This window comes from Aulonocara stuartgranti, assembly GCF_965226115.1.
Source record: "Aulonocara stuartgranti genome assembly, chromosome: 17".
Taxonomy (NCBI): domain Eukaryota; kingdom Metazoa; phylum Chordata; class Actinopteri; order Cichliformes; family Cichlidae; genus Aulonocara; species Aulonocara stuartgranti.
The window spans coordinates 38,569,152-38,582,332 of record NC_138953.1 but is presented as its reverse complement, the minus strand read 5'-3'; the positions used below and the strand labels follow the sequence as shown (position 1 = coordinate 38,582,332).

General features: G+C 38.4%; 1 protein-coding gene and 1 long non-coding RNA gene across 2 annotated transcripts; both read right to left on the bottom strand.

Annotated features, from left to right (window-relative positions):
• Nucleotides 1-230: 230 nt before the first annotated feature.
• LOC309692246 lies at nucleotides 231-2,878 on the bottom strand. Its single transcript, XR_014272261.1, has 4 exons — nucleotides 2,794-2,878; nucleotides 1,142-1,247; nucleotides 860-1,047; nucleotides 231-781 (listed from the first exon to the last, which is right to left on the bottom strand). It is a non-coding gene; the product is annotated as an uncharacterized lncRNA (long non-coding RNA).
• A 3,501-nt stretch (nucleotides 2,879-6,379) lies between these two features.
• On the bottom strand, nucleotides 6,380-12,449 carry LOC309692318 (cornifelin-like; the record flags this gene model as incomplete). The annotated part of the gene is made up of 4 exons (XM_082510669.1): nucleotides 6,380-6,912; nucleotides 7,191-7,378; nucleotides 7,510-7,615; nucleotides 12,396-12,449. Coding segments are annotated over 4 exons (579 nt in total), but the record flags the coding sequence as incomplete, so codon positions are not given.
• Between the last annotated feature and the right edge of the window lie 732 nt (nucleotides 12,450-13,181).

Here is a 13,181-nt window from a genome sequence, read left to right as displayed (position 1 = left end):
TCCTGCCACACAGCACACACTTAGACACATTTTAAGAAAGACAAATTAATGAGGAGTGAAATTAAAAAAACAAAAAATGCCACTGCAGGACTCCTGTTTGATCTTTATGGTGTCATGAAAGCTGTGAAGAGCACATCAGGTCTTCATCAATCTCAGTAAACTGTAAACTGATCTGAGGCAGAGTTTGGTGAATCTAAAGTAGGATTGCAAAATGATCATAAATGTCTTGGATTTCATATTTTTATTGATGAAAAAACACTTTACATCAGTTTTAACTTCAGAGCAGATCTAACACCACGTTTAGCTCTCTACATGCAAGTATGTTTTTCTCATTAGCAGAAAAATTAATAGACTAAAATTCAATCCTCTGTATTATTACTGAAGCTATGCAGTGACTAATCTAAAAAGGCGACTCATGCATTTAAACTAAATGTAATTTTTATGATTATTAGGAAGCTGATAGAAATATTTAACGATACTCTCAATTCAAAATGACTTCATTGTCTCGTATCACTGATAGAAACATCAACACAAACTCGGATTTCTGTCACTGTGAGACCACAGTGAATCTTGGTTGAGCCATATAAGCAGCTGGCACTGGTTGTGAAGGCATCATCATGGGTGCCTGCATGACTGGAACAGGCTGCATGTTCACAATGTTGTTATTCTGTATGTTGACCACAGTGGGGCCTTGCTTACGATGCTTTAACTCACGATGCATCTGACACCAGGAGCACGTGGCGCAGCAATAGGAAATTGCAATATCCTTACAGAGAGAGCCCTGCAGAGAGACGGTACAACCATTATTTCTTTCTCCATTTCTGCTTCATGACATTGTCTCATTGTCACTGCTTTATACCTTGATGCCATATCTGTTTCGCATGGCAACCCTTAAAGACAAGACTGCAGGAGGAACACAAACAGGTATCCCACAGGCTGTTAATCCACCAGAGCAACATGTATCACACAAAGGGAGACAGCTATTCTCTCCAAACCTTCCTGCAACGGTGCTGGCGAGGCAGGAGCCGCACCAGAAACCATAGCAGCCTGAAAAACAGAAATACATCACCAAAGTGGTAACATGTCTGAAGTGCCTAAGACCCCAGAAATGACAAGAAAAAGATCTTAAACTTCTTCTTACAAGTACTCGCATCCTCAAAGCAATCCAAGAGACCACTGTCCCAGTCTGTCAAGGGTTTTTCTGCCATTGTGTGTTGAGGTTCAGCCACAGACACTAAATAATTACTCTGTAAAAGTAGAATGAAGTAGAGAAAACCCAAATACAACAATTGCAATTAAAGTCAGCTTTATACACCTTTGTCTTCTTTCAGCTGAGACAGAAAGCTAAAGAAACAGTAATCCGTGCCCTTTTTACAACTTGGTTGTATTACTGTAAAGCTTTATATACTGGTGTTACCATTTTGCCCTGTGTCGTCTTCAGCTGCTGCAAAATGTTGGATCACAGCTTTTAACTGGCTGCACAGTTAAAGTGCTTAAATGGTCTTCCCCGACCTTCCCTCTCTGAGCTGCACTTGCTTTTCCACTCACATCAACTAACCGACTGCTCCTGGATGTGTCGAGGACACAGCGGAGGCTCAGACGGACTTTTGCCGTAGCGGGTCCCAAGTTTTGAAATTTGTTACCATTTCACATTAGAGAGGTCTCTTCACCGCCAATTCTTAAATCCAGTCTAAAGATCCACGTCTTCTGCTTGGTGTTTGACCCAGTTTGAGATATTTATCATTCATTTAAAATTCTTTTACTCGTGTTTATCTTGTATTGATGTTTTTAAAAAATGTTTGAATTCTATTTTATATTTAATGTATTTATTAATAAGAATATCTCTAGAATATCCCAAAATCTGACATGTTTGTGAACCAGGACACGGACCCCATTAAGCCAGGTGACGTCTGGTCCCATTTGGCTTTAGTTACGTAGTGAGGAACATGTTACAAGTTTTGAGGGTTTTTTCAGGGTACATTACTTGTGAATCAGGACATTGTTATATATAGCTACTTTGACATAGTCCAATTGATTGCAAGGCTAATTTATGACGTTTTTATATTTCTATTTAACCCTTTCAGGCACAGTGTCACTACAGTGGTCAGCTATTGATGGTACACTCAAAAAAATGAAATTGGGTCGTTGTTACATGTACAAGATTCAAACTTGTAATTTGAACTAAATAATTTCATGTTTCTATGGTGAACGTATTTAAATCATGTACCATTTGCATGAAATTCAACTTAATTTGTATCATTTCAACAAGAACAATCTAGTAAGAGTGGTTAGTTGCCCTGACTTGCCTGGACTGGTTCGTTGTCTCTATGAAATCATCAACACTCATATTGGTTCATTACGCAAGCCTAGCAGTATTTGCCTTGATTAACAAAGTATTTGTTCAAACAACAAGATTTCATTGTGTTTTCCTAAAGTTTTTAACTTATGCAGAATGAATTAAAACAAATTTCACTTTACATACTTCAATAAATCACTTCAAGTAAATGCAAGTATACTACGGTGATGATGATAAAATTGAAGATCAAAAATCTTTTTTTTTCATGTCTAAAGATGAATAAAATACTTAAGAAAAGAAAATCCAGATTGACACTGTCACTATTCATGCATGAAAGGGTTAAGTTTCTATTGTATATTCACCCTCCATCCATAATAAAGAAAACTAAACGAATAAAATAACAGAATCTCAGATAAATGAAATAACTGAACTGACAGCATCATTAACATCAAGCACTAAAGAAAAAAAAGAGATGACACAACAAACTCTTCACTTACTTCTTATTCTGCACTCTGATGTCTCTCCTCTCCAGCACTCAGTCACACTCTGTTCTTCTTTATCAAAGGAGGTCATGACACACAGTCCAGTGAAACCATTGGACATGTGAGCATGACTGGTACTGAATGTATTTGAATATTCAATTGGCTTCACAGAGGTTAAGTGTGAGTGAACTACTAAAACCAGTGGTTTGATGTAAATATTGGCTACTACTAACACAAATAAGACTTAAAGAGCAACGCTCTAATACATGTGAGTGAAAAGCGCAAGGGACTGAATGAATAACTGAATAAACGTATAACTGACTGCTGGATTGTAGCCTTTTAGTAAAACTTTGTAACCACTGAGAGAACTCTGGGTTCAGGATGAAGGCTACGAGATCAAGCCTGTCATCATCACTAAAAGCAGCTTGTTAAAAACACTTTTAAATTGAGAGTTTCAGCATGAAAACTACTGCAATTTGTAACTCTTGTGCTTATTTGTGGTCATAGATCAACAAAGTCAGGAAAGTGAAAGTGATGGAGGAAGAGAGCCAAGAGCTGTGGCTATGAAGAGTTTGCTGAGTTTTCTTGGGAAAACAGAGATGGGAAAGTTGACCTGTGGTTATGCTTGTTCCTAGTAGAGGTGTTAGGGTTTAGTTTACATCAGTGTGCCTACCATCTTTCTCTCTTTTAACCGCGGTCAATAAAGTGTCTTTGGTTGTGTGTGGAGAATGCCCACAAACACCCAAATATAATACATTTAGAGACTGTAGTAGTTTGTGGGGCAGAGCTTCACTTTCATGCAGTCTTTGGGTGAATCTGATATTTAAAATGAACAGAGCCTTTGTCTACATAGAAACAATGTTTGCATGTTTGAAATGTGCCAAACTATGAGTAGGTGTCTGTTGCATGGATTCTTTTTCCTTGTTTCTCCAGATATCACTTCCTTGTTGAGCTAAAATGATAACACTGTAAACTAGTACATTTGAAGGATTACATTTAGATTCTCAAAGTTTCATTATTTTATTTGAACTTATGCTATATCCATTTGCAGATGCACACAAGTATGGTTTTAAGACAATGCAGCAGTATGAGTGTGCTGGTTTGGGACAAAAATGTCATCTACCTACCAACAAGCAGAGGGTAAGTAGAAATCCTGTCCATAGGCTTGATTTTTTTGCATTTGCGCAATATCTCTGTTTTAGAAATCACATGACTATCCAGCATTGCAACCAGGAAAGAGTTGCAGTCTTACACACCTCCCTGCAGCTTCTCTCCCCCTGCTGTGACCCCAAACCCCATCACCATAGCAACCGTATCTGCTCACAGACCGACAAACCAACCAAAACTGACTTAAGCATAAAACAATCACAAAGAAAGAACAACATAGTTTCCTCAGCTCCATCAGTGTGTCCGTTATACCCCATTCCTAAAAGAATGCTTAAAGACATCGTACCATTAGGTAATGATTCACACAAATTACCATCATTTATCTCTGTTAATGGGGTACGTACAAAGGGCCTTCAAGCTGGGAGTGATTAAACCACTATTTAAAAAACATCACTTTGTTTTCTCTGTATTAGTATCTCTGCCTTATAATATAAAGCACCTTGAGGTGACCACTGTTGTGATTTGGCACAATATAAATAAAATTGAACTGAATTGAGTGTCTCTGCAGGTCAGTGTATGCCAATGAGGCCATGCAAAACTGTCAATGAAATGATCAGAGCGTTTATCATCCTTTAATCAAGTTGGTTGAACCTTAAGTGTATTTATGTAGCAATTGGAAGAGAAAGAGTATTTACGAAATGTAGCGTATCCTCACGACACATTATAAGAGTATGGGGAGGGTTTTTATGGCTTAAAATATATAAAAATAATATAATAAACATGTGGTTTCTACTTGGTGGATTCTCACCGATCACGAGTGGTGTCGGAACGTAACCTCTGGGATAATCAGGGACCTTGGTTCAAGCCCTGACTGGAGTCTTTCAAAGTAGAGTTTGGTTGGTCTCCCTGTGTCTGCGTGGGTTTCCTCTGAATACTTCAGCTTCCTCCCACACTCATCTGACATGCATGTCAGGTTATCTGGCTAAGTGGAAAAACTTGCTGTAGGTGGCAGGTAGACAAAGTCCTCAAAGAATACAAAATTAGTCCAAGTTTATCAAAAATTAAATTTGACCCCAGCCTTTAATATGCTCTGAGGAAGTTCATTGACAGTAAAAGTGTGCTTATGTAATAAAAAGCAGAGATTCTGCAATTCTGCCTGATCTGTTAAGGCTAATGCTGAATGTTCAGTTTCATTTCTGCTTAATCGTAACTTAACATTTCTGTGTCACACGGAAGCAAATACAGGATGTACATTCTTGATGTCACATTTTTGGTCTGTTAGTCATTAAATGCGCTTTGGACTAAACCAGCTTTTCTTACTTTCTTACTAACTGCTAATGACAGTTCAGTTTCTGTTCTGCTTAAACCAACTTTATAGTATAAAATATAAACTTCTAATCAGAGCAGTTTTTCCAGCTTGCATGGCAGCCAGGTGCAGTCGTCTCTTTGTCAGTGTGATTCATCGAACGCATTATTAGGATGCACTTGCCAGGTCATATTAAGTCTTAAACCCTGAGCGTCACATGTCCGTAGAGATTCATTTGTTCAAGAGGCTTTTTTCATGTTTGGATGTTCTCTTTGATGTTGACAGAAGTCACAGGTTTCCTACAGAGGTAAAGTTAGTTAATTTCTAAAACAAATTATATGAATACATAATTTTTAAAACCCTTTCCTGCTGTTGGCTGTCAAGCAGGAGACTGTTTTTCCTTTGCCAGTCTGTTGCTACTCATGGTGATAACTTGGTCATCAGTTCCTTATGATTCTCTCGTTGTTCAGCTGTGTACTTACTTCGTTTCCTTGAGCCTACAGCTTGCATAGTTTCAACTTTCAATTCAATTCAATTCAATTCAATAAAACTTTATTGATCCTGAAGGTTGACCCCAAAGGAAATTGGGACAGTTGGCAGTCTTGTGTCGGGCTCTCATCCGCCTTCACCCTGTTTCACCGCTTCACCTTCAGAAGTTAGATCTTCCCCATCTGCTGCTCACTCGGCCTCCTGCCCACCCTGAGGTTTAAATCAGCGCACACCTCATTCAGTCTCTTTCTTTCAGACGCTCAGTTCCCCTCTCTCTCACTGAACCAGCTTCTCCTGTGTTTTGCAGCCTTACAACTCAGTGAACCCCGTTTGGAGACCCTGTGTCATTATGGCTAAGTTGACTGTGTTTTGCCTTAAGAACATGATTGTGATCACTGTTTGAATTTGGGGTTTGTTCATCTCCTGCATCGGCCTCTGGGCCTTGTTACACTTGTGTAATTTTCTGAGTCTTTCCTTGTATGCTAACATTTTTTTTCTCCCTTTGTCAAGGAGGGATACCCAGCATCATAGTTATAATAAATGGCTCTTTATATTGAAAACACCAGACAAACATACTGCATGACACAAAGCATCAGTGTAAAGTCTGAAACAAATGCTTCATGGTGGATTTTTTCAGTTGAAACACTCATTCAATAAACTCTCAAAAAGTAGGATAAGACTACAAAAATGGGGCCCAGATTGTAGATTGAATGTTTTTATTCAGTCAGTAAAATATTATTAAATATTGTTATTACTATATTATATTATTACTTATATAATCCTTCCATTTCTGCACTTGCAACTAAGATTCGCATGGGTGAATCATCATTCCCTTCATTTATGTTAACTCTTAACACAGATAATTTTCTTGATAACTAGGAAATCATGAAAATTTATTTAACATAGTCTAATTTCAAAATGATTATATAACACTCTTTCACTGATAAATATGTCAGAACACACTCAGACATTCTGCATTATCAGATCTCTCAGTTTCACTTTTAGTGAATGACAACTGCTGGTTGAGTCATGAAACCAGTTGCAACTGGTTGCGCAGGCATCATCATCACTCCTGGCTGAAAAGTTGGAATAGGCTGCATGTTGACAACAGTGTTATTGTGTAAGTTGATGACAGTTGGCGTTTTCTTGCGATGCTTTAACTCACGATGCATCTGACACCAGGAGCACCACTCACAGAAACAGGAAATTGCAATGTCCTTACAGAGAGAGCCCTGCAGAAAGAGAGTACAAGCATTACAGATGTGGTGTAATTCAGGTGGAGGAGCAGGTCATCTACCAACCAGAGGTTTGGTAGATCAATCCCTGGCTCCTCTGGTCCACATGTCACAATATCCTTGCAGCAGATACTGAGTATGTGTGTGAATGTTTGACAAAAAACATTTAGGCATAGTTGAAATCAAATATGGATGTTTTTGTTTCAGTGAGTGAGACTTGTAATTCCCACTAAAGTCCAGCTTTGAGTTCAGTGTCATCATCTCACGGTTCATACCTTGATGCCATATCTGTTTCGCATGGCAGCTCTTACAGACAAAACTGCAGGAGGAACACAAACAGGTATCCCAAAGGCTGCTAATACACCAGAGCCACATATATCACATAAAGGGAGACAGTTGTTCTCTCCAAATCTTCCTGAAACAGTGCAGGCGAGACAGGGGCAGCACCAGAATCCATAGCAGCCTGAAAAACACAGAAACGCATCAACAAAGTTGTAAGAAGTCTGAAAAGATGAAGGCAACACAAATGAGAAAAAAACTGTAGTCCTGAAAACACAAATGCAATTTATGAGACAAATTTAACTGGCTTCTTACAAGTATTTACATCCTCAAAGCAGTCAAGGAGACCACTGTCCCAGTCTGTCAAGGGTTTTTCTGCCATTGTATGTTGAACTTCACCCACAGACACTGAACGATCACTCTGTGAAAGTTGAGAAGCAGGAAAAAACAAAATAAAATGAAAATTAAAAGTACAAATTAAATGAAAGTTAAAATTTTGGAGCACTTTCTATCAAACTACAGCAAAAAACTATATGCCGTCGATCTCTTTTGTTTGAAAAAAGAGATCACTTTTATCATTATTAGAGCATTTTCCTTCAGATTAATGAAAAATTTATTCTTTTCACGGTCAAATAAACACTATACTGAAGAAACCAAAGTCTGTCTTAAGGATTTTGTGGTCATTTTTTAATTCTCCAACTAAGCTTTATTAATATATCCATAATTTACATGACATTTTATGTAAAAAGGTAAATATACTACAGCATTACAGAGAGAAACACCTAAACATCCACCATGAACAAGCATTTGGGGAAGTTGGAAAAAAAAGCTTTCTATAAACATCCAAGTGACTTAAAAACAAACAGCAATACATGGTTGATATATCTCAAAAAGATGGCTTGTGTAATTTGAAACACGAGTACAGTAACGCATGGGTAAACAACTCTCTCATGAACAGGATATGTAGACTGGTTTGGAAGTGAAAATCTATTACGCTTACAGTTCAGACAGTTTAATAACTGTCTGTAACACAGTGTAAAAACGGGAATAAAAGCATAAATATTGATACTATTTTGATTAAAATACGCATTTCACAATGGGAATAAACATTGGTAAAAAGCAATTAAATATAATAAATCCTCATAAAAAGCATGTAAACATAAGTTTAATTAATATGTGGATAAATGTTGTGGAGGCAAGACTTTGTCAGATACACTGAGCAACCAATAGTTGACTGGTCTGACCCTCCCCCTGTGTGCGCTCCTCACACACCTGTGTGTGTGCTCCTTGTGTACCAGTCAGCTAAGAAGGAGATACAGGCAGAGAGAGATCAGTCACTCCTGTTGTGGAGAAGCTAACTGGATGTAAAAGCTTTTACGGCGAAAACACTCGGTGACAGTGAATTCCGAAGGCCGTGAGCCCACGCGAGCACTGTGAAGCCCTGCATAGCATTTGCTACTTCACATGGTAAGCCCCAGTCAGTGCATGTGCGCTAGCATAGCATACTACTTGCCGCTAGCTCTGATGCTAATTTCCGCTAGCCATTTTGCAATGAAAGTGCCCTTTCCGAGGCTAAAGAAATTGACTATGTGCACGTTAGCATATGCTACTTCCGGTGCGGAAACTCCTGTGGGGAGCTTTGTTTCCGGTGTCCTATTCACGCCCTGTTTACGGTCCAAAACAAGTCAAGAAAATGAATGAATCAAGCGGCGATTTACATTTCTATTGATGTCTTGGGCATTTACACAAAATATCTGTAAATGATGTTCATCAACTTGTCGATATTTTTCCCCCGCGCCTCAGGGCAAAAGAGAAAAGGGATTCAAATGTTATATTTCTCAGCGGTCCCTCGTTTATCATGGGTGTTATGTTCTAAAAATAACGAGCGATAGGTGAAATCAAGCAGCCAATTTTATTTTTTGATGGTGCAAAACGTTTGGTGGACATACTGTACTGCACTTCAGAGTAGGGCTGGGTCATATTATACCGTTCACGGTAATACCGGTATAATGTTAAGCAACGATAGGAAAATGAAATATCGCGATAGAATGGGAGTAAAACGCGCATGCGCAGGGCCTTTGTTTTCATGCGCACATGGCCGATTGTTGAGTGAAACAGATGAACCAGAATTGGTTTGTAAAAATGGTGCAACTTCAGTGATGTGGAACTGGTTTGGTGTTTGTCCGTCAGATACACAACAAAGCACATTTCTTTGCAGAACATGCAAGCGGCCGTCGTTATTGTCGTATTTGTCGGACTAAGATGCTCTTAAATCTGGGAGTAATCTGGGTCCTAAACTCCGTATGCTTCAGGTCAAACAACACTGCAGCATCACTGAGAGTTAAAAACTGTCTAAATTCTTTCATCTTTAATAAAACGATCAGCATTGCTGCTTTACCAGGTGTAATTATAAAGTTTAACTTCCAGGCATCCATGAAAACAAAAGTTATTACATTTAATGGAGTTAGAAGTTAGCAGGAAGCTAGCGGAAGTTAGCTCGCTAGTTTAGCTAGTTACCTAAGCATGATACAGCATGTTCTGACTGAGAGATTTCTGAAAAAATTCAAACGTACAGCTCTGCTATCACTTCCAACATAAATGAAGACAGGAAACTAAACAACAGTGACGTTTGTAGGGTTACTGAAGTTGGGCTAGCTGGTATATAATGATGTGCTACGTGATCGCTAGCGACACAGCTATGTTAGCATAACATAAACAGTGAAGCTGGAGGACGAACACTAACACTTTTCCACTTATAAAAGTTAACGTGAAGGTTCCTCATGGTTAGAGACAAATGCAATCGCATGGCAGGATGCTGTAAACGGACCAAACTTCAGTCAGGAGAAAAACTGAGATAATCCATCCACAATACGAGGTTAGTTATTAATATACTGCAACAACATGGGAATAGAGCAGCTGCTAGAGAATTCAACATTAATGAATCAATGGTACAGAAGTGGAGGAAGCAAGAAGAATGAGTTTAATAAAGTTTGATTTATCTGACTGCTTTGTTTCGCTTAATGTGCCTTATAATCCCGTGCACCTTATGGTCCGAAAAATGCGTACTGCACACTGCAGTTTAATGTTGCAAAGCACCTCTTTTTAACGTCAGTGGATATTATACATGGTTATGCTCAGGATATGTCAGCCCATTTCTACTGGAAATGCCTTTTGGTTAAACTTTCAGCAAGGAATTTGCATTTGCACTGTTAAATTTTTATAAAGCTTTAATGTACATAAAAACCAGCTTCTTGTTTAAGTGAAAATAAATGGAAGATTGTCTTTTTGCGCTAGTAATGTTGTGGAGTTGTATTTTGTCTCGCATCAATTATATCGTCGGTTATATCGTTATCGCAAATTTTCAAATATATATCGTGATAAATATTTTTGGCCATATCGCCCTGCTCTACTTCAGAGTCACACTGCCAGCGATCGATGCAGTGATTCTGTACTGTACAGGAGAGACGTCACGGAGGAGATCGTCTGCAGCGATCAGGACGCAGGACACAATGTGATGTAAAAAAAGCATGCAAACTTGCACTAAAAAAATCTGTGAAACAGCGAGGTGAAAGGTGAACCGCGTTATAGCGAGGGACCACTGTAATTTTGAAGGTAAGTCACAACATACCCTTCGTAAATACTAATGTATAGAAACCGTTACCAGCAATCATTCATTTTTTGTGTGGCTTTTTTCACGGTTTGTTAACATGCTGTGTAGGTGTGTACTTGACTAGCTGATATCGACATAACGGGGGAAACATCTGGTTTGACTGTTCTTCACCTGTAGTTTGAATGCTGAACATTTGCCTGTTTAAATCATAAGACCAGTCACTATACAGAGATGTGCTTCTGAATGTGGACGATGTGTCTTCTGCTTGTGTTGAGTGATGTAAACAACTGATTGATCTAAACTCGATTGATCATTAGATTTTTTTATGACACAACAGTGGTGAGTGTTCCCACCTTCTGCTCTTTGTAACTTAACGCAATCTTTCCGTTTTCGAGTTTTGGACATGATTTTGGAGGATATCTTCGCAGTAGCGATTGACAGCAAAGTAAAGCTACCGGAAATATACAACCCCACATCCGATCTCAAACCAGGAAGTTAGCATTTTCTCGTGCACAGGGTCAATTAGCACTGAGTCTGTTGCATTTTCATATTACCATGGTATTGATGTAAAATGTGTGGTTTTTTGCAAAGTTGTTATGTTAGTACATGTTCACTTTTCTCATGGTCCTAGTTATGGTTCTGCACACTAAGTATTAGCAGTGTGAAATTAAGTGCCTTCACACACACTTTGCTTAGCTGGAACTTTATAAATCTTAAGCCAATGTGTATTTCTAATGCACTGCTGAGCTATTTTGTATTGTTCTAAATGTGTGTTTCCTGTGCACTTTTTTCCTTTGGAAATTAGAATAAACTTGCTGTACAACATAGAATAATTTGAAAGAAATTTAAAACCACTAAAAGCAGTTAGTAGTAATAATAAGTTATAGACCTTATCGCTTAAATGTTGAACTACTGTGTTCTGACCTGTCCCCAGGTCATTTTTTTCCCTTTGCTTATTTTGAATGGATTGGTTTTGAGGACCTGAGAAGAATCGAGGATCCCTTTTCCAGTACTGGATGGCAAGCCCCAGTCCAATTAGACGGATGAACTGGTAGATTGTAACCCAACTGGAGTGACTATTGAACATTGACGGACTGAAATTGACTTAAAAAAAAGGACACAAAAGACAATACAAGCTTGGGTCTTATTTTGTTTTCAAGAAGCGTGTTCTACTTTTGTTGAGTGTGCACGACCTGCTAAACTTTAATAATTGTTAATAAATGTAATTTTGTTTTCTACACCTACTGTGTAAAAGTCCTCTGTTGTCAGACACCCTTGGCTCCTATGTCTGATCTGGCCCATATTTCCCTTCTGTCCTCGTTTTGTACTTCTACACTGTTAAATACATTTGAGTCTCTTTTTGTTTCATTTAAATAAACCTTGACGTTTTACAGCCACACCCTCATGATGGCCTCTGCTTCTCCAAAGAGGGCTAACAAACAAAACACACTGCGTGTACACCCATGTAATCCAATAAATTATAACGTCAAAGCTTTCTCTTTGTAAACTGCCTCTAGTATCAGGTACAAACAACAAAGTACTAATCACTAAGTTTGTGTGAAAGGACTTGTAGAAAACTGGAAGGTCTTACCTGCCCCTCTGCGCACCTCTTAATGACTGAACGGAGGCTCTTTGGACTGAGTTTATTTCAGTTGGGTCAACACAAATAACACTGCAAAGCTTGAAACTCTGGAAACGGAAAAATGAAACTCAAATCCATTCAGCAATGCCCTTCATGGCCATTGTGTTTTAACCTGTCAATACAAGCGCACACACCCACACAGCTGTACAAGCAGGTACTCGCAGACTCACGCTGTCTCGGTTAGCTACTGCCTCTAGATGTATGTGGTATTGTTAGTACTGTGTGCTGTTCATTAACATGTATTAATTATTATTACTTACTGCTTCTTTTCATATGTTGGTTGTAGATTTTTCTGCTGTTTTTTTTTCTTAAATTTTTTCAGCAGTTTTTGAAGCAGAGTCTCAGTGTTTTTTTCTCTCTCACTCCCTTTTCTTCTGCTCTACATTTCTTTCCCTCTTCTTCTGTTAGCTTTAACCACAATTTCTATTTATTCTTTTTCTTTTCTGCTCCCAGGTCTTGTCCAGTTGGACCAATATAGCAAATGCCATAATGGTCCACTCTGAAGTAAATCTGTTGGGCAGTTTTTGGCCTTCCTACAAATATTCTGATTTCTAGATAAGATAGATAAAGAACTTTATTGTCATTGTAGTTATACAACAAAATTTGTTTGGTAGCTCACAGAGGCCAGCAGCAATAAAACCAGAAGCAGCATAGTAACATAATAACCAAGTAAACGTAGTAAAATATAAAGTAAAAAGAAGGCACTTAAATAAAACAAAAAACAAAAAAGAAATG